We start from the raw sequence: 22,442 nt of genomic DNA on the forward strand, positions 1-22,442 counted from the left end.
TGTTAGAAATTGTATTTGTCAACTACAAAAACTAGGTGTTGCAAGTCAGAGATAAACAATGACAAAGAGTGTGGGTAGAAAAACAAAACAAGGCTGAATTTGTCCGGCACCGAGGAGCTCTTATCAATTTTGGCAGCCACTTGGTCTGTGCATTGCGTGACATTTTAAAAAACAATCAAACCCCCAGTGAGTGTATCTGTTGACTGATTGATACCCCTAAAGGGTACCCATGGCACTTGAATTTAGTAAAGGTGGGTCAACCCAGTGATGTACACAGCGCACCAAGCCAAATAGTTTGTTAAATCAACACGTTATCTCAGCACTTTAGATTGTAAGAAACAGTCCTTGTCGTGAGATTTATAGGTGGTCACTCATAAATAAATGTATTTTATGCCAAATCTTGAAGAAACCGGAAGACAAGAAAACGAGCAAGAGAGGTTACTCTACTCTGCGTAATTACTGCAACCATTCAGTATAAGTGTTATCAGTTACATTATTAAATGTACCCAGTAAATCATTTTCTTACACATTCTCTTTTGCATTTTTAGGTAAAAAAACTTGTATTTTTTTCAAATTTTCCAGGACAATTAATGACCACGTTTGTAAGCGATGTGAAGATATTTCAAAGTAGAGCTACTTGAATCAATTATCTTGAATTATCCCTGAAAAAATGGTTGATATTTTCTGCTGATAGTTTGGAAACAGCAACATTGCTACTGATCTTCAGTTCAACTTTATCTTTTTCATTCCATGGCATTTAGTAGATTATCAGTTTTGAGGCTGTAAATGGAAGCTGATATGAATAGGAGTCATAGTTTTTCTATATGTAAATATGGTATTTATTCTGTTCCTTTATCGGCATCTTTACACCCAATTCCAGCACAAAAATACGCAGTGAAGGGCCATAATATACCTATTTTCTGAGATTTTTCTAGACCAGTACAGTTAAATATAGCTAATATTTTTATTAAACATATTTGTTTTTACAGTTCATTAAATATTAATAACTATTTCAAATTATAAAAATTAATGTTTAGTTAAAATGTATTCCTTATTAAATGAGTTAAATGTATTATTAAATATAAATCTTAACTCAAGTCCTAGGATTTCAGATCTGGGGTTTTTGTTTTCCTTTCACATTTCCTGGGATTTCACATTTGTCTTCTTTAACTCTTTTCACATTTACTGTTCAACATGATGTTCACTCTTCTTCAGAGAAATAGGAAAGATTTTTTCACATTCTTGTTTGAAGAATTGTTTCTATGGCTGTGAGCAACTAAAATTTTTCTTGCTGTTGTCTTGTACCCCACCACAGCACACATTTGTTAAACAAAAAACTCTTGCTGTGCAGAGAATTGTCTGAAATGCCTCTGAGAGGCTTTGCTTTACAAGTTTTCCCCAGAAGGAAGCCTCGGATTTGGAAAGGGAGCATGAGGCTGTCAGGAAAACATCCTCTGAAGGGATGGACAGGACATGGAACCCCTTCCTCCTTGTAGGAATTCCATGAGCAGAGTGCCATGGGTGCAAGGCAGCCCTCCAGAGCCTGCAATTCCTCACTGTTGGCACTTTCTTCTACTTGAGGTAGATATTCCTTCCATAGGAATTCCGACTTGCCATTAAATGGAATTGGAAGCAGTCCTGGAGTGAGCATTTCTTAATGACTGCCTGGTGAGCTCCATCTCACCCAAACATACCCCTCTCCTATGCAGAGAGGGCAATGCTTCCCTTCCAGCTCACTGGGAAATCACTTGAGAAGTGTAAAGGTTGTGGTGGTGGCTCTCTGTGGCAGCAGTCAATAAAGAAAAGATCAGGAACTATCTCCAATAAAATGTTGCTGATTCCCAGAAGAATTAACAAAGTTGTGCTCCAGTTAACTGCCTCCATCTCATACTTACCTCTGTTTGAATGCCAGCACAGACAAATAATAACAAGAAAATTCCAGCGCTGCCAAACCCTATAAACTGTTGAACACATGATGAGGGTTTTTGACAAATTTTGTCAGACTGTAATTCAATGAGGAGCAATGAAAGCAAAAGATAAATGAAAATGGAATGCAAATGTGATTTAAAACTAAACAAGGTATCTGTCTTTCATCACTCTGACAAATGGGGCAGAAACAGAGATCTGGGAACATACAAACACATTGTGTGCAATTTCTAGCAATCACCTTTCCTGCAATGAGTGGAAGCACCAGTAACATACTGCCCATATTCCATTAGACGTGGCAATTGAGTCATCGTAACTTAAGGCAGCAGGTTCTAATTGGGAAATGTTATTGGTAAGGAATACAAAGATGGCCTTTGGGATGAACCTGAAAGATGAGGTGTCACAGAAAGAGCTCCATCCTGGCATATACTGCAGTTTCTCCTCAAGGGTGGTAATTTGAAGTAATGAGTAGTCCTTGCAGAATGACCTTGTACATCTGCTGTACAGCCTATTCAATCTGTAACTCGCTTTCCATCAACTGTACTTTTAGTAAAATTAAATGTACCATCATAAAGCCCTGAAAACGAGCAGCACAGTCTCTGCATATGTTCACAGCTATTTAGCTTGGGACTGGGAGGGTGGCAGGAGTCCATCTTAAACCTTTTGTTCGCGCCAAAGTGCAATTTGTTGATTGACAGATGCTTGGGTGACGGAGCTAGAGGAGAATGGCAGGGTTTGTTTTGCATGCACATGAGCACACACAAAACCATTCGAGATTGGAATGGCTGCTTGAGCCAACTTGCTGCTAAGAGGCCACCTGGATGGTGGCATGAAGAACAAACTGTCCTTTCCCTCCCCACCACCCCATCCGAGGCAATTTAAAGTCCTTTACAAAACATGAACAAACATGCACTGCCATTTTGACAACAGGGACGTGCCTGTTTTGTCAGAATAATGATAGTAAGGTAAGAATATTGTCAACAGTGGTTAGTTTTTTGCCTCCCAAAAATCCCATTAATCCCAATTTCCCTCTGAACAATCCCAATTTTCCTTCTCAAATCCCCAATTTCCCTCTCAGAAAATCCCATTTTTTTTTCCCTACCTCCCCATTTTCCTCCTCAGATCCCCCATTTCCCTCCAGAAAACTCCATTTCCCCCAAAAAAATACCCCATTTCCCCCCGAAGTCCCCATTTTCCTCCCAAAAAACCCACTCCCCTTCCAGAAGAAATCCTCATTTCCTTTCTGGAAAAACCCATTTTTTTCCCTGATCTCCCATCCCCCCCAAAACTGTAACTGAGTAACTGAGTGTTTCTACTCATTGCAGTGTACAGTGAAGAACTGTATTTAAAAAATTCCTTTAAAATATTTTACCGTTTGCTGTGTTTCAATGTAGTTTGATAAACTTGAAACTGTTAATTTACAGGATAGATTTTTGTTGTTGTTGTTATTGTTGTTCTTGATATTTGCTCGCAGCATAAAAACAGAATTTTTTTGTCCATATAATTTTCTTCATCATGGTGGGAGAACAGGAAGATTTTAAGTACTAAAAAAAGGATGTATTACAAACCATCTTCCAGAAGAATGGTCCCAATCCATTCTACTGAAAGGCAGTTTCACTGCAGAGGGCCAATATCCAACTGATCCTGGTGACAGCAATGTTTCTGAATCTGAGTTAGTTTCTAAAATGATTCCAACAGTAACCAGCACTGCTTATGCATTATTTAGGATACAGATGGTCTCAGATAATTTCAAGTAATTTTATTAATTTTGTTACATATTCCAAACACTGGGATAGCGTGCTAGAAGTGACAGGGAAACACAATTTATGTCCTTGCTTAGAAAATCACCTCTTACTTTCCCTTCTGTTTTTAATCCTTCATCTCTGATGTTCAAGCCTTTGAGAAAGGGACCTTTTCCTCCTACCCATACTTTTCTTGCTAGATCATAAATAATGTATCATAATCGAGCACTTTGAAGTACTTTTATTGGCTGCTGGTGTCATCTTCAGTATTTATCTTGTCTATGCTTTACTTTGGTGTTTCCAAATGCAGTAAATCTAAGTCTTGGGCCTGATAACACCTTAATCTTTATGATTTCATTAACTAAGAATTCAGGTGTACAATCCCACATTTTCCTTCTCTCGTATCTTAAGAGATTTCACTGTGTCCTAAGTTGTGCAAGACTAGATTTGTTCTGCCTCCTTATTTTAGTTTTACTTTGAAAATTTCCCTCACTCCTCAAATTTCTCATTTGCACTGCCTGTGGTGAAGGCAACCCATGGAGTTGTGGGATTGATTTGCATTCAGCAGGCTGGCTAACATCAGCCAGCCCTGACCACTGTGGGGTGTGGATTCTGTACGGTTTTGTACATCATTTGGATTGGAGGGTTTTTTAATTATTTCAAAAATGCACTCTGCCTGTGTCTCAAATATATATTCCCAAAAGGCCTGTGTGCTCCAGAATGAACCTGTGTGTTCACTAGCATCCAAATCTTTGGTCGTTTCAACAGTTAAATATGTGAGAAAACTTACAGATGTAAATGTAGTCCAACTGGTTAAAATTTTTCCTTTTAGATTATCTTTTTAATTATACAAAGTATATTTTTATTGGAAAGTTATTGCTTTCAGAAACAGAAAGGGATTTTTTTTTTAAATTCATCATTTATTAAGGAAACAATGTTTCAAGGGGTAACGGATATGAATTTCCAAAAGTGTTAGGGATAGATATGCTTATAATAAAAAATTAACTTCTGTAAATGAAATTAAAAGCTGAAAAAGAAACTACTATGGTGCTGCAAAGAGAAGTAAAAATATATTCTTAACATGAACCACGAGAATGGTCTCTCTAAAAACCTGGAGAGGTTTATTTTTTTTTGTGAGAAGACTGTTTTTCATCTTATTTTCTTATATCACTGTTGTTGCTTTACATCTCCTAAGTAATGCATACAGACTTTCACTAGAACGCAGTGTGCTTCAACTTCAAAATATGCATGTTCTCTGTCTAAAAACTTTTCAGTAAGTCATAAAACTTGACTGAAGCCATCTGGCATATCTCTGTTTTCACACTGTTGTAAAACACAGTTTAAACTTCCAAAGAAGTTTGTGTTTTTCTCTATTTTTCATTGCACGATAGTAGTGGAATCATGAATAGAAAATGTGGGAGCAGAAGGGGTGTTTTGGTTTAGTTTTTTTACCTGCTGAGGCACCTCTCCTTTCCAAAACCAGTCTGCAATAAATGTACATGTGGATGTGGTGACAAAAAAGGTGATGCAGCCACCCAGGAGCTGCCAGGTTTTGTGCATATTTAAGTTCACATGCCAGGCAGACTTAAAACCAATCCCTATAGAGTCTTGCTTTGTGGGCAGTTTAGACAAAAAGTCAGTTCCTAAGAGGGTGATCCACTGGAGTGGTGTGGGCACAGCATATAAATGGCTGTGGGCAATGACAGCCATCATCATGAGTGACAGCCTGACGTACCACCCTTGTCCCTCAGCCTGCAGATGCTTTTCCACCTGCAGCTAAAGAGACTGTGGGTGGCCTGCAGTGCACAGGCAGGGCAGGACTCGAGCTCATGGCTCTGATTCAGATGCCACACACCTCAGCCCCTTTGCTGCCAGGACACAGATGAGGCAGCTTCAATCTCTACATATTTCCACTTTGATCAGTAGCCAAAATTCACTTGTTGTTTCTTGACCTGCAGAAGGGGACTAGATATTCCCTCTTTTATGTACTGCAGGATACAGACAATGAACATCCAAGGTTTTGTGAATTACATCCAGAAGAAATGTGCTATGCAAACTTTATTAAGTAATAAATCTTTTCACGTGAGTTTTTTCATCCAGTCCCATCTTTACTGCATTAAATGGTTGCTGTTTTGATAGTGATGACACTTAAAACAGTGCTGAGTTCTTAAAACAAGAGATTCATGTTCAGGAGTATAGCTCATGCTTTAAAGAAATTAATATATCAGCCACTCTGAGGCTTATGAAAAAAGATCAGTCTGGTGGTGTATGAATTTCAGCACCTACTTTGTATGATTATAAAAATCCACAGGCAATGCAGATGTCTCTTGGATGATCCACTCACAGATGGGCTGGTGTTTCAGCTTACCCCTTTTTTGGTACAGCTAACTCCCTGTAGACATTACATTGCAGTGCTTCCCTCCATAGGATCTTTCCCTTCTTTGCTGCTGCAGTAGTCTTGATGTCTTAAAGTCTCTTTGTTCCTGCATTTCCCTTTACTCAATGCACATCCTGCAGTCTTCACTCATCCTCTATCCCAAAACACTGGTAACAAATAAGTGAAAGTGTGCTACATTTAAAGTTTACTTCTGTATTTCACTCCTGTGACTTCATGCATGGTCAGCGCTTTGCCAATTCATGATAAACTGTCTCCCTCCTTACAAAACAGTTGCTGAATATGTGCAGGTGGACTCGATGATGAATGAATCTCATGCATCTGAGATACACCAGTGGTGCCATGGACTGTGCAGATCCTCTATAAAGAAAAAGGACTACTAAGGAGGTACTAAGTACAAAAACATGCAGCAACCCTGCTCTCCTCTTACATTCATTTTCTCTTCCTGTTGATTATAGAAAAGAGCAGCTGTATTGGATCACACCATTGATTCATCTGGCTTCATCTGCTCTCTCTGTCTGTAGCCAAAAACTGAAGATTAGAGCTGAGTCAGAACAGAAGTTTACAAGACGCATTTCCTGAGTACTCACCCAGTTTCTGGGTTGTACTTTGGGGACATCCTTGCCCAGTGGTAGTTCAACAATTTATTATTAAATACATCTTCAAAAAGGAATCTATGGCATCCCTTGACAAGGAATTCAGCAGCTTAATTTCACATTTTGTTAAGAATCACATCCTTTTGACTTCACTCAATGTGTCCAGTTTTTATGCTGCGAGAAGCATAAATCGCTTACATTCCTCATATCATTCATGCTTCAGCCTTCCATTGCATTCTCCTTTTCAGCTTGGAAAGCCCACATCTTTTCTGGAGTTACTTGTGCGTAAGCCATCCCACAACTTTGATGAACTACCTACTGCAGCTGTTTCCTGTTCTGACAATTTTTGAGGCGAGAGGACCGAATTTACACACAGTATTCAAAATGTGTTTAAAATGGGGACATATGCCATGGCATTATGAAGTTCTGTATGGTTCTCTTTTCCTTTGTAATCCCTAACTTTTCATCTAATCTTTTTTATTACAGTTGAGCACAGAGCTGGCATTTTCATAGATTTATTTATCAGAACTCAAAAATCTTGGTCATGGGTGGGAATGGTCAGGTCAGAGCTCGTTTTGCTTACGTACTTAGGGTTTCTTTTTCCACGTGCATCACTCTCTTCTGAATTTCATCTGCCATTTTATTATCCAGTCAGTTGATCTCATGAAGTCCTTCCACAGTTCCTCACAGTTCTCCCTTTTTCCTCGCCTCATAAGCTTACAAAACTTATCATGCACTCAGTGAGTAAAGCACTGCAGCCTTGCCAGGCTGCCCATCAGCAGAGGTGGTGGCATGGGAGGCTGCAGGACTTGGCAGGTCTTTACATGTAAATATGTGTTATTCAGAGAGAAAAATTATTGCATTCACTCTTTAACTAGTGAGAGAACAAGTTTATAAAGCTTTAAATTTGTGAATTGATTATTTGCGATGTGGATGTTTCAGACACTGAGAACAGTCTGTATGTGACCCTTGAAACAGAATTACAAGAGCTGAATATTTCAGTTATGTATTTATCATAACAACAATTGCATTTTACAAATTATTATTCTGAATTATAAACTGTCTAGAAATCATTCTTAAAGAGATGAAATTTCCTTAATTATTTCATCAACGTGTTTAAACACTGAAATATGCCAGCTATTGTCTTCCTTGCGACTTCCAATTACTTGAGAGTGCTAAAATGTCTCCTATCAGCTGTTTTGCATTACTTTTGTATTCGGGATTGTGGGCTTAGAAAAACATCATGGAATAGTGATTATTTTTATCTTGGAATCTGAAGCACCATACTTGTATTTCTACCTATTTTAAAAGGAAGTAAGCAACATCTTTGAACTTGGCATATAAATGTAGTAGCAGGATTATACCTGAATACCTGATGGGAGGTTCTGGTGCAAATTGCATTATGAAGTGTTTAATGAATTGTTTTAAATATATTACACCAAAGTTTATAGGATACAGTAGGCTTACAGTTATTGTTTTCTTTAAAAAAACCAGTAAGCTGGTTTGTGAGTGTAGATTAAAGGTGAGACATTTTCACTGGCTGAGGAAGGAGAACTCAGTGTTTTATGGGCTTTTCCATCTTTGTATAATTTTATGAGCAAAATTCATTAGCTTTTATGTCAGTGCAGTTATTTGTATGTAGATATACTTGTGTGGGAGACATAGCTTAAAGATAAAATGCATGCATGAATATAGACATAGACAGTATATTTTAAATATACAATTGCACACATCATAACTACATTCCTTTCCCTGTTCTGTTGTGCAGCTCCACTGACCACAGTGCTTGAGGGACAAATTAGGACCACACAGTACAGGAGATGCTTCCAGCTGAAGAGGTGCATTAGCAGAGATTCAGGGTATGTTTGAGAAAGCACTCTGCGATTAACAGGCCTGAGCTGGGGGCACAACAACATTTGTCTTGCTTGTTCCTATCTCTGCAAAAAAAACTTGGATGAACCTTGTGCCTCAGCTCTGTCTTTCCAGTCTAGGCACTGAGAAGAAATGCAGAGCATGGACCAGACAGGCTGAGGTCATAACACCTTTAAGATGTACCATTTTATAAGCTTTAGAAGAAATGTAATTGCTACATTTCCTCTGTGAAATGGGCTTTTGTTGTGTTACCTAAGGTCTTGTTTCACTGTTTGAAAAGTCAGTGTTGCAGGATTTTTTTATTTATTTTTTTTTTGGAGGACAGGAAAATCAGCTGTCTCTGAGCAAGCAGCACTAAAAGACAAAATCCCACAGCCCCTGGGGAATGTCTGTGAGCCTGAGTTACTTGTGGAACACCAGAGAAGGTGTAGGGTAATCAGTAACTTTAGACACCTAAGCTGTGTGCTCTGCATCTCCATCTGGATGCCCTCTCTGTTCACACTATTTATACACAGTCCTAATACTCCTAATTTTAGGTGTTCTTGTGGAATTACATGACTAAAGTAACTGAGAGTAGATGAATACCCTGGTGTAAATATAATGGGAACTGACCAGCAAGTGAGGATTCATAATAAACCCTGACAAACTCAAAGTTATAGCAGTTAGAGGAGTTCATTCTCAGAGCAGCTCAATCCTCTCGTGAGCCAGAACCAATGAATTAATTATCAAATTTCCTGTCTTCCTCAAGATTTTATGCATTCAGTCAAAGTGGAATTTTTTGGAAGGACATTTCAGGGGAAGATCAACTTGAATAACATAAGCAGTTGCAAACCTGATCACAATATATCTTGCCAACCATGTCATGACTAACTAAGTCAATACTACAACTAATTTGTGATAGTGATCATTAATGAAACATAGAAAATTCTGGTTTATCGCAGAGTTAGCTTGATGGCTCAGCAAATCAATGTCATGGATGTGGAAACCTTTAAAATTATAACAAGTATATTTTAGGACGAAAAACTGCAATACAAAAATAGTCCATTTTTTCATTAATTATTTTCCATATGTTTATTGGCACAGAATTATTCTGTGCAAACAGAATACTATTTTCTAGAAAACTATTATAAAGTTAATCTGTATTATTTTATTTTGTTTTGTTGATATTTTTAAACTTTTCTTTTGATCACATTTTAATAACCCTCATTTTCTGAACAGTATATATAATAGATATATATTTCTCTCTGAATAACACATATTTATATGTAAAGAAGTAGAAGATCTATTAAATCTCAATTTGTCAGGACCCTTTCCATGCTAGGTTAGTATCCTCCAGGTGGCATTCAAGGAATTCCTTCACGTGTGGAGGAGATTTTTTTCCCCTATATCAAAGATTTCCTTAGTAGTTGCTCTGTTTTCATGGGTTTTTGCCCAGGTTTCACCATATTTTGTACTGTTTGAGTACAGAGGTACTTGAGATGATTGCCTGTTGTAGAAATTGTAAGGTGAAGGTGACAGAAACAGAGATCATTGCCAATTACTGAGACATGGATCTGAATTAGGGGATCTTACTGTTTGGTTTTGTTTATTTGTATGCCAAAGAACTTTAAATATCCTGTGTGTACACACTGATTTCCTTTCCAGACTCACAAGTGAATCACAAAACAAAGTGTGATATTGGGCAGAGATAATTATTTTAAATATTTTAAAAGGATTCAAAAATGGAAGATTTACTTAATGATAAAAGAGACTGAACAATATTTTGCTCATGAGATCATTATTTCGTAAGTTATTCCAGTGTAACAATATTTCTTGTAAGCAATAGTGCAATACTAATGTCTGACCCTGGTGTTTAACATGAGCTGTCAAAATGAAATTTGTCTACATTCTCAAGTTCTGCTTTTGTGCATGCTCTGGATTTCCATTGCTTTTGACAGTGTTAAAGGGGCTTGGGCACAGAGCATAATTTAATTCTAAATCTCAGGATCAGGCACTTCAAAGTGAGACCCCGAAGCACACAGATCCACATCACTAATGTACTGTGTGGACAGGAGCCATTAGTCCTTACAAACACCTACTGAAGCTGCAAAGCTGGGTGTTTTCTCTCTGTAAAATTTCTGCAGTGCAAGAGACTCTTTAAGGATAGATAAAAGCTTATCCCAGAATCAAGCTGTATGTATTCAGTAGCATGTTATTTAATAAGGCATGTTTTCTCTGTTTCTTGCCTCAATGTCTGTCAACTTCCTAAGTTTTTGGAGGCCACAGAATTTTGATGGTCCTCTTTAGAAAATGACCAGTGCAAAGTCTGCACGTGTCAGCAGGTTACCTGGACTTTGTTCCTTGGACAAGAAGAGGTTGTGAAGGACAGCAGTGCTCAGCTTTCCTCCTCAAACCTTCCTGTTTGGTTTTTTTCCTGTAGGAAACACCTTTGTTGTGTCGCTGTGGCATAGAGATAGGAGATGAGGAACAGACTTGGAAAGGAGCTAGAAGGGCAAAGTTCAGCACACAGAATGTTGAAGAACACAAAAACTGAGTAAGGCAGTGCCAAGAAAAAAACCTGAAACACTTAAGTGGCATAATGGAAGAGTTCTGAGAATTCAGAGGCTCTTGCTAGGAGGGCAGTCATAGGATAATTATTTCTTGGAAATAAAAGACAGGCTCCTTAAGCTAAGAGATGCATTGACCTGGAAGTATGAATGCTCAGGTTTCTTTCTCACATAAATCTCTGTCAGAAGGTTGCCTACCCATGAGGATGGATATGCCTAGTAACTATTAAACCACAAGCTTCAGGGCATGACCTAACTAGTAGCAAATAGTTGAAGAAGCTTCCCTTTTGAAAGGTTATTCCATAATTGCCCAGGCTTCCACAAACCTTCCTTTGAAAGATATTTTACTACCTATAATCTAATCAATTTCTAGGCTGCTCATCTTTCTAGGTGTTTTAATTTTTATACAAGTCAGAAAGGTGAAAACTCTTTAGATCCCAGTGGTTTTTCACCTCTGCGGTTTTGTGTTTGTGAATTAAAGCAACTCAATCTTCTTGAAAGAGGAAAACACGAAAAAGACATTTATCTTTCAAATTTAATATTAGTGTGATATATTTTCAGAATATGAGTACAGTAGTCCAGAAAGAACCACTGACCTCTTCTGAACCTCAGGTCCTAGGCATAACAGAAATTAGAGGCTGGTGGCTCTTTGCTTTTAGGGTTGATTTTCCCCAATGCCTCCAAGTGTCATTGCTTTTATCCATCACCTTGAGAGCCTGCCCTCAGTATCAGAGCTGTGCAAACATCCCCATGATCTAACTAAAAGGAGATATAAATGATCATTTACTTCAGAGCCTGTACCTCTGTATTATGTCTATGGTTTCCTGATGACTTGACCATGCTACTTCTGTTCATAAATTCTCTCCTTCTGCCATTCACAGAAAGCAGGAGGTAATTACTTCAGCTTACCTTTAGACTGCTACTATTTGCACATAAGCAGAGTGCACTATCTTTCCTTGATCTCACCTCACGAGTGTCCTATTAACTGTTCTTTTCCAGTTCTTTATATCTTTCCTTTGTATTTCCAGCACACTCAGTATCTTCTCCAAAGAGTTAATGGGGTTGAGCCAATACAGTTTCAGTACTCCAGCAAACTGGCTAATCCAGATATGTCCCTGTGACACTGTGTTGGATCATATAGATAGACCCAAATGAAAAAAAAAAAAACAAACAACAAACCACTATATTTAGGATGTTGTTCTTGCCTTGCTCTAGAGGTCACCTTTAAAAGAAGATCCACAGCTGATTTTGTAATAAGTTTCTGAGCTAATGGCAGAGAAACATGTATTGAATGCTGTGACTAAAACTAGGGGATACATTTGATTAACTGGCACAAGTTCAGCATCAAATCTTCCAGCTACAGAGGGATTTGAGACCACTTGCCAAAACTAAGTTTTTTAATTATTTGATTCAAGTCAAATTCTACCCTACTGGAGTAGAAATTAAACACCTAATATACATTTCACAGCAGCAGTGCTTTTCAGTGATTCATGGGCATCAAGCACAAACCATTGACTTACTGGCCTTCTAGAAGTGTTTCTTGTCTATATGCCAGAGTTTTAAAGGGTGTGCTTTTCTGTACATCTACACATTAAAGATTTAAAAGATACTTGACCCTATGTAAAACAGAGATAGACTAAACCTTTTGAATCTTTTTAGCATTTAGGTAGTATATAATATATTACATAATTTTGTTTGTATCATCACTGGAGGAATTAATTTATGAAGGTACATTTTTTTAGCATCACTAGGATTTATAAAATGCTTTGTCAAAATCAACATTTGTGTGGAAATTGTTCAAGGATGTACATTTTAAGTCAGTGTCCACTGTTTTTCCATGCACTTACACATATTCACTCAAAATGTTGAAGTACAGTACCTCTGACATTCTCTGCACATGCCAACAAATGCAGCTTTTACAGAAGGGTCACATAAGATGTTCAAATAAAATATTCATCATTTTCTTGCTAAAAGAAAATCCTCTTTCAGACCTGTAAAGTACTGTTTGACAAAAAATTACTTGCAATCTGATCTAGTCTCATATTTTGGTATAAACACGAGCAGGAAAGATTTGCTGAAATGAGTGTACATTTTATGTTTGCCTTTGTTACATCACAGGACGAGTAGCAATTAATGGACTGAAAAGATTGCAGATTTCCTAGTGCTTTTTAACCTGCTTATTTCATTTTCAAGCTTCTGAGATCAATTTAGCAGCAGGAAGTTCTGCAGAGCAATTTGGTTCCAGTTGACCCTGAAGGGGTCGTTGCTGAATGAGACTTAGTTACAGCTCTGTTTCCATAATGACACCTTGCTGCAATAAATGACACCTTCTTAACCTCAAGTTGTATTTCAAATAAATTCGTAGCAGTTCCCAAGTTACATCAGGAGGCTGAAAACAGAGCTCTCTGGAGAAATGTATCCCCACAGGTTGTCCCCATATCACAGGGCACCTACCAATGCTGGCATGATATTTTTAACTTATGTTGGCTGGAACATATCTTTCTTCATGCTGATTAACATCATTATAGTAGCAATCTGAGTCTGCTGATAAACTAATTTCTCCCTTCTCCTTCTCTTTTAGCATAGGTTTTCTAAAAAAGGAAACCTTATAAGCCACTGCCTTCTTTCCTAGAGGAATCCTGCATGTCAGGAACAGTACCCCAGGAGGGCACGCACAGCAACAATCAGTGACTTGCCCAATGTCTGAGCCAGGAGGAACAGTGAACAGCACAACACGTAACATTTGAGCTCATGAAAGCAGCAAATCTGATGTTTAAGGACATAGTGTTCTCTTACTTCTGCTGTAGGTACCACATCAGGGTTTATAACTGTCATAAGAGGTCATAGGAAGGGGAGTGACTTGCCTCTTACACCCTCCCCTGTGCCCTCAAACAGCCTGTTCCTTGATCCAGAAAAAATTCCTGACAGAAGAAAAAGAAGTGAAGGGCTTTTTTTTCTCCAGTTACCGTGTTCTTGCTGTACCTTTCAGCCCCATAGGTTGTTGAAACCTGGTGTAAGATGATAATACCAATCCCACACAACCTTAATGGTGTCTTTTGCCAAACAAGGAGAGAGAAGTTCTGGGTTTTGGAGAACTGTTCCGTCAGGAATCTCAGTGACCTGTTAGATCTTTAAGTTACTCATTGTCTCCTGCTGGTCCAGCCATAAAAGGCAATGGAATGGAGCCAAGAATCTGCTTAGTCTGATCAAAATCCTATTGGTTGTCAGAGGCTGTTGATTTGACATTATTTCCATTTATGTTATAGGCAACTCTTTTTTGCCCACTGTCCTTTTTTGAACTGAATTTATTCCTCTTCCTTCAGCAATACAAAACATATGAAGTAATTCCTTAAAAAATACATTTATGTAAAGCATTTGTGTGATTTTTAAAGTGCTGTAATTTGAAGAAACCTTGTAATTAAAATATTTTGAATTGTTCACTATGTAATAAATTATGTCAAGTATCTCACGATACTTTTTACCTTTGAGGGTTTTGCACTTCAGAGAGAGCAGAATATTCACACAGTCTGACTGATAACTGATATTTTATACAATTATTTTAAATATCTTCTACTAAAATCCACTTTGAAGAATCAGAAACTGAGTAGGTCCTGTAAGAAGTAAAGATCTGGGAGTGCTTCTGTCTCAATCTTGCAAAATGAAGAATGGCAGCACATTCTGTAAGTAAAAGAAAATCTGTAGTGTTACAAAATAGCGTGGATGAATAATTACTGTCTTCTTACATAGGATCAACAATAGATGAAAGAGAAATTAAGCAGTAAGGAAGAGAGAATTGCATTATGGAACATAGTAAGAAAAAGGTTATGTTGATGAATCTACATTTACCCTGGAGGAAATTTGGGGGTTGCATCTGTCATGACCTCTAGCCCACAGCACTGTAGCAGAATCCATTTTTTGACAAGGTTATTGGGGTCAGTTGGCTTCCTTCCACCATTTCTGAGCAAGCAAAGAAAATCTGCAAGGGGAGAGAATTTAGGATGGAGGGAGACATGATAATTATAACTTGCTGGAGGCCTGTTTTCAGTAGATGAAGTGCTTCAAAAGAAGCACTACTATTCTGTCTTTTGAATGCAAACCTTTAGGGAACTAGTGTAAGAAAATGAAATAAAAACCATTTTTTTTTTCACTCTAAACTTGTTAATTTGCTGGCTCTAATGCCTTGTCAGGGAAACACCATGCTCAACTTTGAACTCCAAGGTTAGTACCACTAACAGTCTCCCCTCCAAGCGTTGTAACTGTGAGTTACCACTGAAATGATTAAACAGATAAGAGACTCTATTATGTGAAGAATCAAATATCTTATCTGGTCATTGTGCTAATTGAAAGCAACCTTGTATGGTAAGAAAACAAATTCTTACTGAATTCAGCATAAACCCAAAGATGTTTCATCCATGTGGACACCTTTAATATGCAGAAAGATGGGTTATTTTATAAAAGCTTAATTTCTGTTCATATTTCTGTGATTTTTCCAGGTAAATTTGTGCTTAGTTTTTAGTCTTTTATATTCACAAGCCCACACTTCTAACAAGACAGTGCCCATGTACTGCAAATAATGGAAGTTACTGACATTCACATTGTATGTTAGGATAGCTCGGTCAAAAGATTAAAGAAAATCTCTAGAGCACAACCAGAAAAGAACATAAACATGGGCCTCCTGGATCCCTATCACATTGCCTGCTCATTAAAGAGTCTGGCTTCCCTTATCCTACAAAGATAGCAACAGAAAGATGAACAAACAAACACAAAAGAAAGAAAGGATGAACTGATCTCTGCTGGTGGACTAATAATCACATAGCAGGAATAAAGAGTGCTCTGGATGATGGGCAGCACAACCACACCCTTGCCAGCTGACCCATCAGATGTGCCAGGGGTGGCATTAGGAACAATCACTGATCAGGAAATGTTGCTTCATTACTTCCAGTTCTGTTATTGGAGTAAAATGTCTCCTCTGAGGAAGCATCTTTTTACTGCTTATTACCTTCCTAATAGACTTTCTAGAATCAGAAGTAAAATCAATATTTTTCTTGTTGTGCCCTGAAATAACATTCTTTTTCAAGTGTGGGATCGTTAATAAAATCTCAGTCTTCTTTTTATTGCTATGTATAATATAAAATCATACTCAGGATCCAGTAGTATAGGAATTCTAATATAGTTACAGAACTTAGGCTGGTGAAACACTGTATAAATACAATAGCACTTTCTGGTATAGAAAAAGTGCAAAGAGTGGTTTTACCATCTAGAAAAACACTTGAAAATGGGACCATGGTACATCTCTATTCTGTTTCATTAACCTCCTAACATTTTTGTTCAATGAGTGTGGGATTATTAGATAACCATAACTTCTACAATGTTAAGCAGAGTTTACAGTGTGGTTTAATTTGTGCCATTAACCTGTGATATAAGCTTGAAAAAGCCCTTTTTTCCTAATGAACAAGAAAACAAGTTTTCTCTTGTTTTCTGACTAACAAGCACAGACATGAAAACAGGTGGTAAACCCCTAAATTTTGGTGAGTATGGTCTTTGCTGTACCTTGAAGCAGGTAGAGGTCTCAAGGAAAGAATACCCTGTAATTATGCAATTCACATTATTACTGGTAATGGTAGAGGTATAGGAACATCTTTGGTTTCTCTTCACCAAAGAAATAAGATTTGAAATGAGGTAACAAGGCAGGAAGTATTCCATGCACAGACAGGTGTCAGGTGACAGGTGTTTGGTTGTCACCTGCCGTTGGGTCTGAAGCTTCTTCATCATGAAGAAGTATCACATAAAAGTTGTTCAGTCCTGGAAAAGGGGGACAAATGCTGGCAGTTCTTTGCCTGCTTTAACTAGTATGAAAAAAGAAATAAGACAGTTAGAAAATGCTCTAAAGCAAAAAAGCTTCAGAAGCCCTACAGATCATCTATTTTGAAATCAGACACTTAGAGATAATGGAAGTCGTCTTTAGAAAAAGAGAAAGTTTCTACAGAAAAGACTCTGTAATCCAGTCATCATTTAAAATACACATTTTCTGTCCTGTATATAGCATATGAGAAAAAAAGAATTCTGATAGAGAGAAGGCAAATACATTTAGAATAAAATAGAATAAAATAGGAACAAAATAAAATAATAAAATAAGGAATGAACTTTCATTATTCAATAAAAATTTGAAAAGACCGAGAAACTTTTCAGACTGAACTAAAGGAGGGGCTCACCTCATTGAAGACGACTCGTTGTTATTCAAGAAATTTATAACAGTATAGAAGAAAACAGAGAGCAGATGGTACAAAGAATCCTCAGTGCAAAACACAGATCAGGGCTGAGCTCAGAAACCACCCTTCAGCCCAGGACCAATAGCAAGAAAATGCTGCCATTAAAGTGATTAAAAGCCATGCTGAGCTTCTAAGCATTTATTTTTTTTCAAATGGTTTCATTGGGAACCAAATTAGAGTTCTCCTGCAGCTACTGGATTTGAAACAACTAATTAAAAGAACTTCCCATTGATTCATCATAGGAACATTAGAGTAGTCTTTAGAAATGGGAAAATAGGATTTACCTATCTTACAATTGTCTGGTTAAAAAGAGCTTTAGCAATAAATGGATAGGATCTTTAGGGTCTAATTGACTTCTGCTCTGGTGAGCAACAGTTATAAGAGGCTGAAATTTCTCCATAGAAAGCAGTACCTTTAGTAGCACTTCACAACAAAAGAAATAGAAACTGAGCTGGCTGCAGCTTTTAATTACTTGGTTTTATTCATCTCTTTCTTCCTACAATAAATTTCTGGCTGGAATCCTGTATGACAAATGCAGGAGCATCCTTCTGCACGGGTAAGAAATGGTCAGTGGTGGCTCTTTTTGTGTCTTTTTGTTAAAAAGTACATTTTTTTTTTTCACCAGTACCCTAATACAAACACAAATGCTTCTCATAGTCACAGCCTTATCTGAACACCTCTGCACTTTGATTCAGAGGATTCAGTGCTGGCACAGTGCTACAGGGGTGATGTGAGCCTTCCTGGTGGGGGGGAGGGGGTCAGTTACAAGTGCGGGTCAAGCACAGCTGGTTTAGGAGAGCTCCAAAATAATTTACTTGCCTTGTTTTGCTACTACGTTGTTTCCCAGAGAGCAGACTTGGGTTCTTTCTTATACTAAACTTTTGAGACGACCTTCTGATGTGCCAGGACTGTGCTTTGACATGCAGTTCCTCAAATGGAAGAGTTACTGCCATGAGCTCAGGCTGAAAACATGCAGAAATTGCTGAATGCATTTGGAAGGCAGAACACAAAGAAAAATTCCCGTCTTGAGTACATATGAAAACCTTGTAGAGGTTGGGTCGTAATTTGAAGACATGTTATATCAACAATCTGTACTTTAAAAGCCTAGGAGGGCCAAGAATACACTTTTATCTACATCTTAACCTGGTATTTTCTGTAATCGATCTTAATCACTTTAAGGGTTTGGGTTGTCCACTAGGGAACCCCCAGATGCGGTGAGATGAAGCCACAATGTGCTGGGAAGGTGTTCCTGTTGAGATCCATCACCCAGGAGCAGGCACACAGGGTGCATCAGATGTATCTGGAAGGTTACTACAGCTCCCTCAGACCCACCTGTAAATCCCAGCTCAATACCGATGAATGACTCAAAATAGCAAGAAGTAAACAAATTTAAGTGAGCAATGCCCTCCTAGGCCCTTGATCCGTGTTTAGCAAATACAAATCCACATTTGCTACCTCCTGTTTTCCTTTAAACAGACCTTTCTTTGTATCTTGCTTGGAGTAGCTGGTTTTACCCCACAGAAATACTACAAGAGCTCAGCTTCACTCTCAGTTTCAAGAGTAAAAATTTCATGTCAAATGACAGAGTAGTTATACATACCCAGGGATCACATTGTGGTTCAAATCCTATGAATGCTTTTCATTTATTTCTTTGCATTTTATTCTGTTCAGTTACTTACATTATGCTTTTTAAGGACTTCCTGAAAACTGGGTTAATCCTTTATTCAGCATGGCAGGAAATCTTCTTTTTTTCTCTGATACCCTCGCATCAGACCTGTGGTTAAAATGCCATGAAGCACAAGGGTAGAACAGTTTCCTATATAAGCTCTGTGTTGTCCACTTGGCACTTTGGTAGGTTTTTTTCATTTGGTATTACATATTGAGTTGGGGGGTTTTTTCACATCAGAGAGGACTGGACTACTATTCCACAGAATAGTTATCCAAAGGGAGAAGAGACAGTGGATGGAAGTTTGTTTTCTCTCTCAGATAGTGTATTATCACAGAGAAAGATGTGCGTGTCTGTGTGTAGAGTTTCCCTTTTTTTGAAGCCAAACAACCAGTTTTGTTTTCTTCAGCGTTTGTTTGCATTCTAGAATGTATTTATTGTTTTCATTTCTTAAACTTCCTGAAATATTTACAGGAAAGAAAACTGAAGCGTGAAATTTTGTGCTTAGAAGCAGATTCTTATTTCTAGGGAGACTCTTTCATTCAAAAGATAAAACCAGAAGCCATAAAAATGTGTTATTTTTAGGAGAATGCTCCATGGAAACTTAGAAGAAGTTAAGCAAGATTCATAATAGAGAGGAACGGGGGAGGGGGTGTAATAAACTGAAATTTTTTAGTGGAAAGACAGATAATGAAAGCTGTGAGCGAGTTATGGTAACTGGTTTGTTCAGTTTACTCAGTTGTGTTCAAGACTGTTGAACAACATGAGTGGTTTTCCTGTAATATTTGGGAAAGCTGCACGTCAATACTGTCAAAACAACATCAGCATCTGGAGATTATTAGACCTCCTTTGACATGCCTGACCAGATTAATAAAATAAGCAAAGATCGTTTTCTAGAATGCGATTTTTCACAATTTTGAAGTTACTGCATAGATAACTCTGTGTCTTCAGTCCTAAAAGGGCAGAAGAACTATTTCTTAAAATTGGTAAACCCCGTAGTGAGATAATTTTGGCTCTTGAGTGCATCCATTCCATCCGTGTTGGATCCCAGAAGCTGCTGGAGGCAGTTCCTACTCACTGTGCTGCTGCGGACCTGCAGCATCAATTATGGCAGGTGGGTTTGGGGGCACCTTTGCCCCCACAGTTTGCCCACAGCTCAGTCCCTGCCAAGGTGGCTCTTCCATGTGGACAGACACCTCACCAAAGGGCTGAATTCCCTGCTGCTGCCAGCCCGACTCGCAGAAATACCCCGAAGAGTAAACTTTGAATATACATTGTACACATTGGAATTATACCGTTTAATGAAGATTAACCTGAATGTAGAATTTACTGTCTCTGAAACGTGATTCTGCTCTGGACACGATGCCCTTGGAGCCAGCAGTGCCACCTGGTTGTGCCCAGCCAGTGGTAGGGACCAGCACAGGCATTTCTTTCTGTATTTTTGCATAGAGCCATTTTTCAGGAGCTGCTCTGCACTTCAACAAAGGAGTTACTAGTGTGTACTTGAGACAATAATTCCAGGTTATATGGTTTCCCTGAGAATTGCCATCTGTCATGCTTTGCTGTCTGGAGGTCACTCAAAGTCACCTCGGCTTGGTGTCCTCAGACAGTAGGTTGAAAGGATAAACCGTGTGCTTCGTCTTTAACCCTTAGTTATCCTTTTCCCTTTCAGCACCCACCTTGATAGGTATGGTAAGGAAGGACTGGGCTTCCCAAAACAGCATTGCCCTCTCCTGGCAAGAGCCGGACTTTCCCCATGGAGCAATTCTGGACTACGAGATCAAGTACTATGAGAAAGTAGGTCTCACTTACAGCATCACCCAAACTCAGATCCTAAAGAGCAATGTGTTTTTTATTTTTAACAGTATTTTTTTTAAATACTTTAAACTTTTCACTTGATCCCACACGCAATGCTATGTATGCTAAAGTAGACGTTTTATTTTGTACTGAATTTTTTTGTTGTTTTACTTCTAACTTGTTTATGACTGTCTTGTTTCACATCAGAATCAAGTAGAACAGCAAGCAGACCGTACATATACTTGTCAAATAGTAGACACATTTACAAACGTGGGTAAATGGATCATATGCTTGAACATATTTTGTTTTATGGACTCTAAAAACGTCACATTAGAATGACACTGAAGCAGCAGAATTAAGGTGAATGGGAACATGATTTCATTTGCTAAATAAAGCAATAACCTGTGCTTAAAGGTCAGAAATACAGGCCAAGTCATGAAAGAAAGATTTGGGGATGTTAGGCTCTGTAAGTAACTGAGGATTTTCTTCCTTGACTGCACTTCTCTATTGGGATTGTGCAGCTTTAATGATGCAGAAAAAAAGGGTAAACTGGGAAAGAAATCCAAACAATTTCAATAGCAGTGTTAGAGGGAGAAGACAGATTGCTTAGAATATTTGGTAGCCAAAGCAAGGAAACCCTGCTTTCCTACACTAGAGGAAGCCCTTCAGGTTTTAATCCATTACCATCGTAAGCCACAGTATGACTTGAACTTCCTTTATTTTATTTGTTGATATTGAACATGAGAAATTGTGAGATTTTATTCAGTTAAGGAGGAACAGTTCCAAAGACCCATAACCATTCATTTGGATGTTAAATTATAAAGCTTCTCTATATATTTATTAAAATCCTTTATCAATAGATTATCTGCCAATACCTACTGCGGCTGAGTGACATGGCAAACAGCTTTCCTTAGAGATCTAGATATTACTTAGCCTTGACCTTTGTGCAGCAAGACTACATACACAGGCTTTGTGGTCCTTTGTTATATACAGTTTAAACAACTCCTATCTGTTTTTACAAAGTATTTTCTGTTTCCACCTTTTTAAAACATAGAAGGAGTATGTTCTAACTACTTCTCTTCCCTCTTAGGTGTGGGGAGATACAAGCACTACTGGCATCTTCCAGTTCTTCTTCACCTTGGAGCTCTGTGTGTTAAATAGCATAGTTTGTGTCTTGTCAGGGGTACACATAGCAAGTGAAGCTGTAGTCTCTCAGGCTTCCCAGTAACCCTCAAAGAGGGGAATATTGGCATTCATGTTTTCAGCAGAAGTGACAAAATAGGGATGTTGTTGCATACCCACAAGAAATATGATGAAAGTGTAATAACTGTCTGCTGGATTTAGTATGAATTTGCCACAAAGGCATCCCTGTAGTAGAGAGTAAAAAATGCTGCTAAAGTTGAAGAACATGTTAAATATGAAAAGGTCAGAAATTTTGTTAACGTCTTAGGGAGGCAAGAAAAATGCAGAAACCAGTAGCCTTAGGTACTAATAAACACACTAGGTAGAAAAATGGAACAACTTTTGCAGTCCTGTTTTTATCCCTTTTTACCTGTCATTTGTGTTTAATAAAGAAAAGAGGGTTTGTTCTGATATACAATGTAAGAAATTGAACATCTCCAGCAAATACAAA

The 22,442-nt window shown here is 38.1% G+C and overlaps 1 protein-coding gene across 6 annotated transcripts in view; it reads left to right on the forward strand.

The window, feature by feature from the left end:
• EPHA6 (EPH receptor A6) overlaps positions 1 to 22,442 on the forward strand; it is a 447,233-nt gene that overhangs the window by 276,053 nt on the left and 148,738 nt on the right. For 4 of the 6 annotated variants that reach the window (XM_027666146.1, XM_027666144.1, XM_027666147.1 and 1 more), the window contains exon 6: positions 20,685 to 20,809. The exons of the other annotated variants lie outside the window; for them this stretch is intronic. In XM_027666146.1, the coding sequence (XP_027521947.1) occupies positions 20,685 to 20,809 (125 nt within the window). The remainder of the gene's footprint in view (positions 1 to 20,684; positions 20,810 to 22,442) is intronic. 6 annotated transcript variants of the gene reach the window in all.

This window comes from Corapipo altera, unplaced genomic scaffold (assembly GCF_003945725.1).
Source record: "Corapipo altera isolate COAL_440 unplaced genomic scaffold, ASM394572v1 RXGC01000115.1, whole genome shotgun sequence".
Classification (NCBI taxonomy): Eukaryota; Metazoa; Chordata; class Aves; order Passeriformes; family Pipridae; genus Corapipo; species Corapipo altera.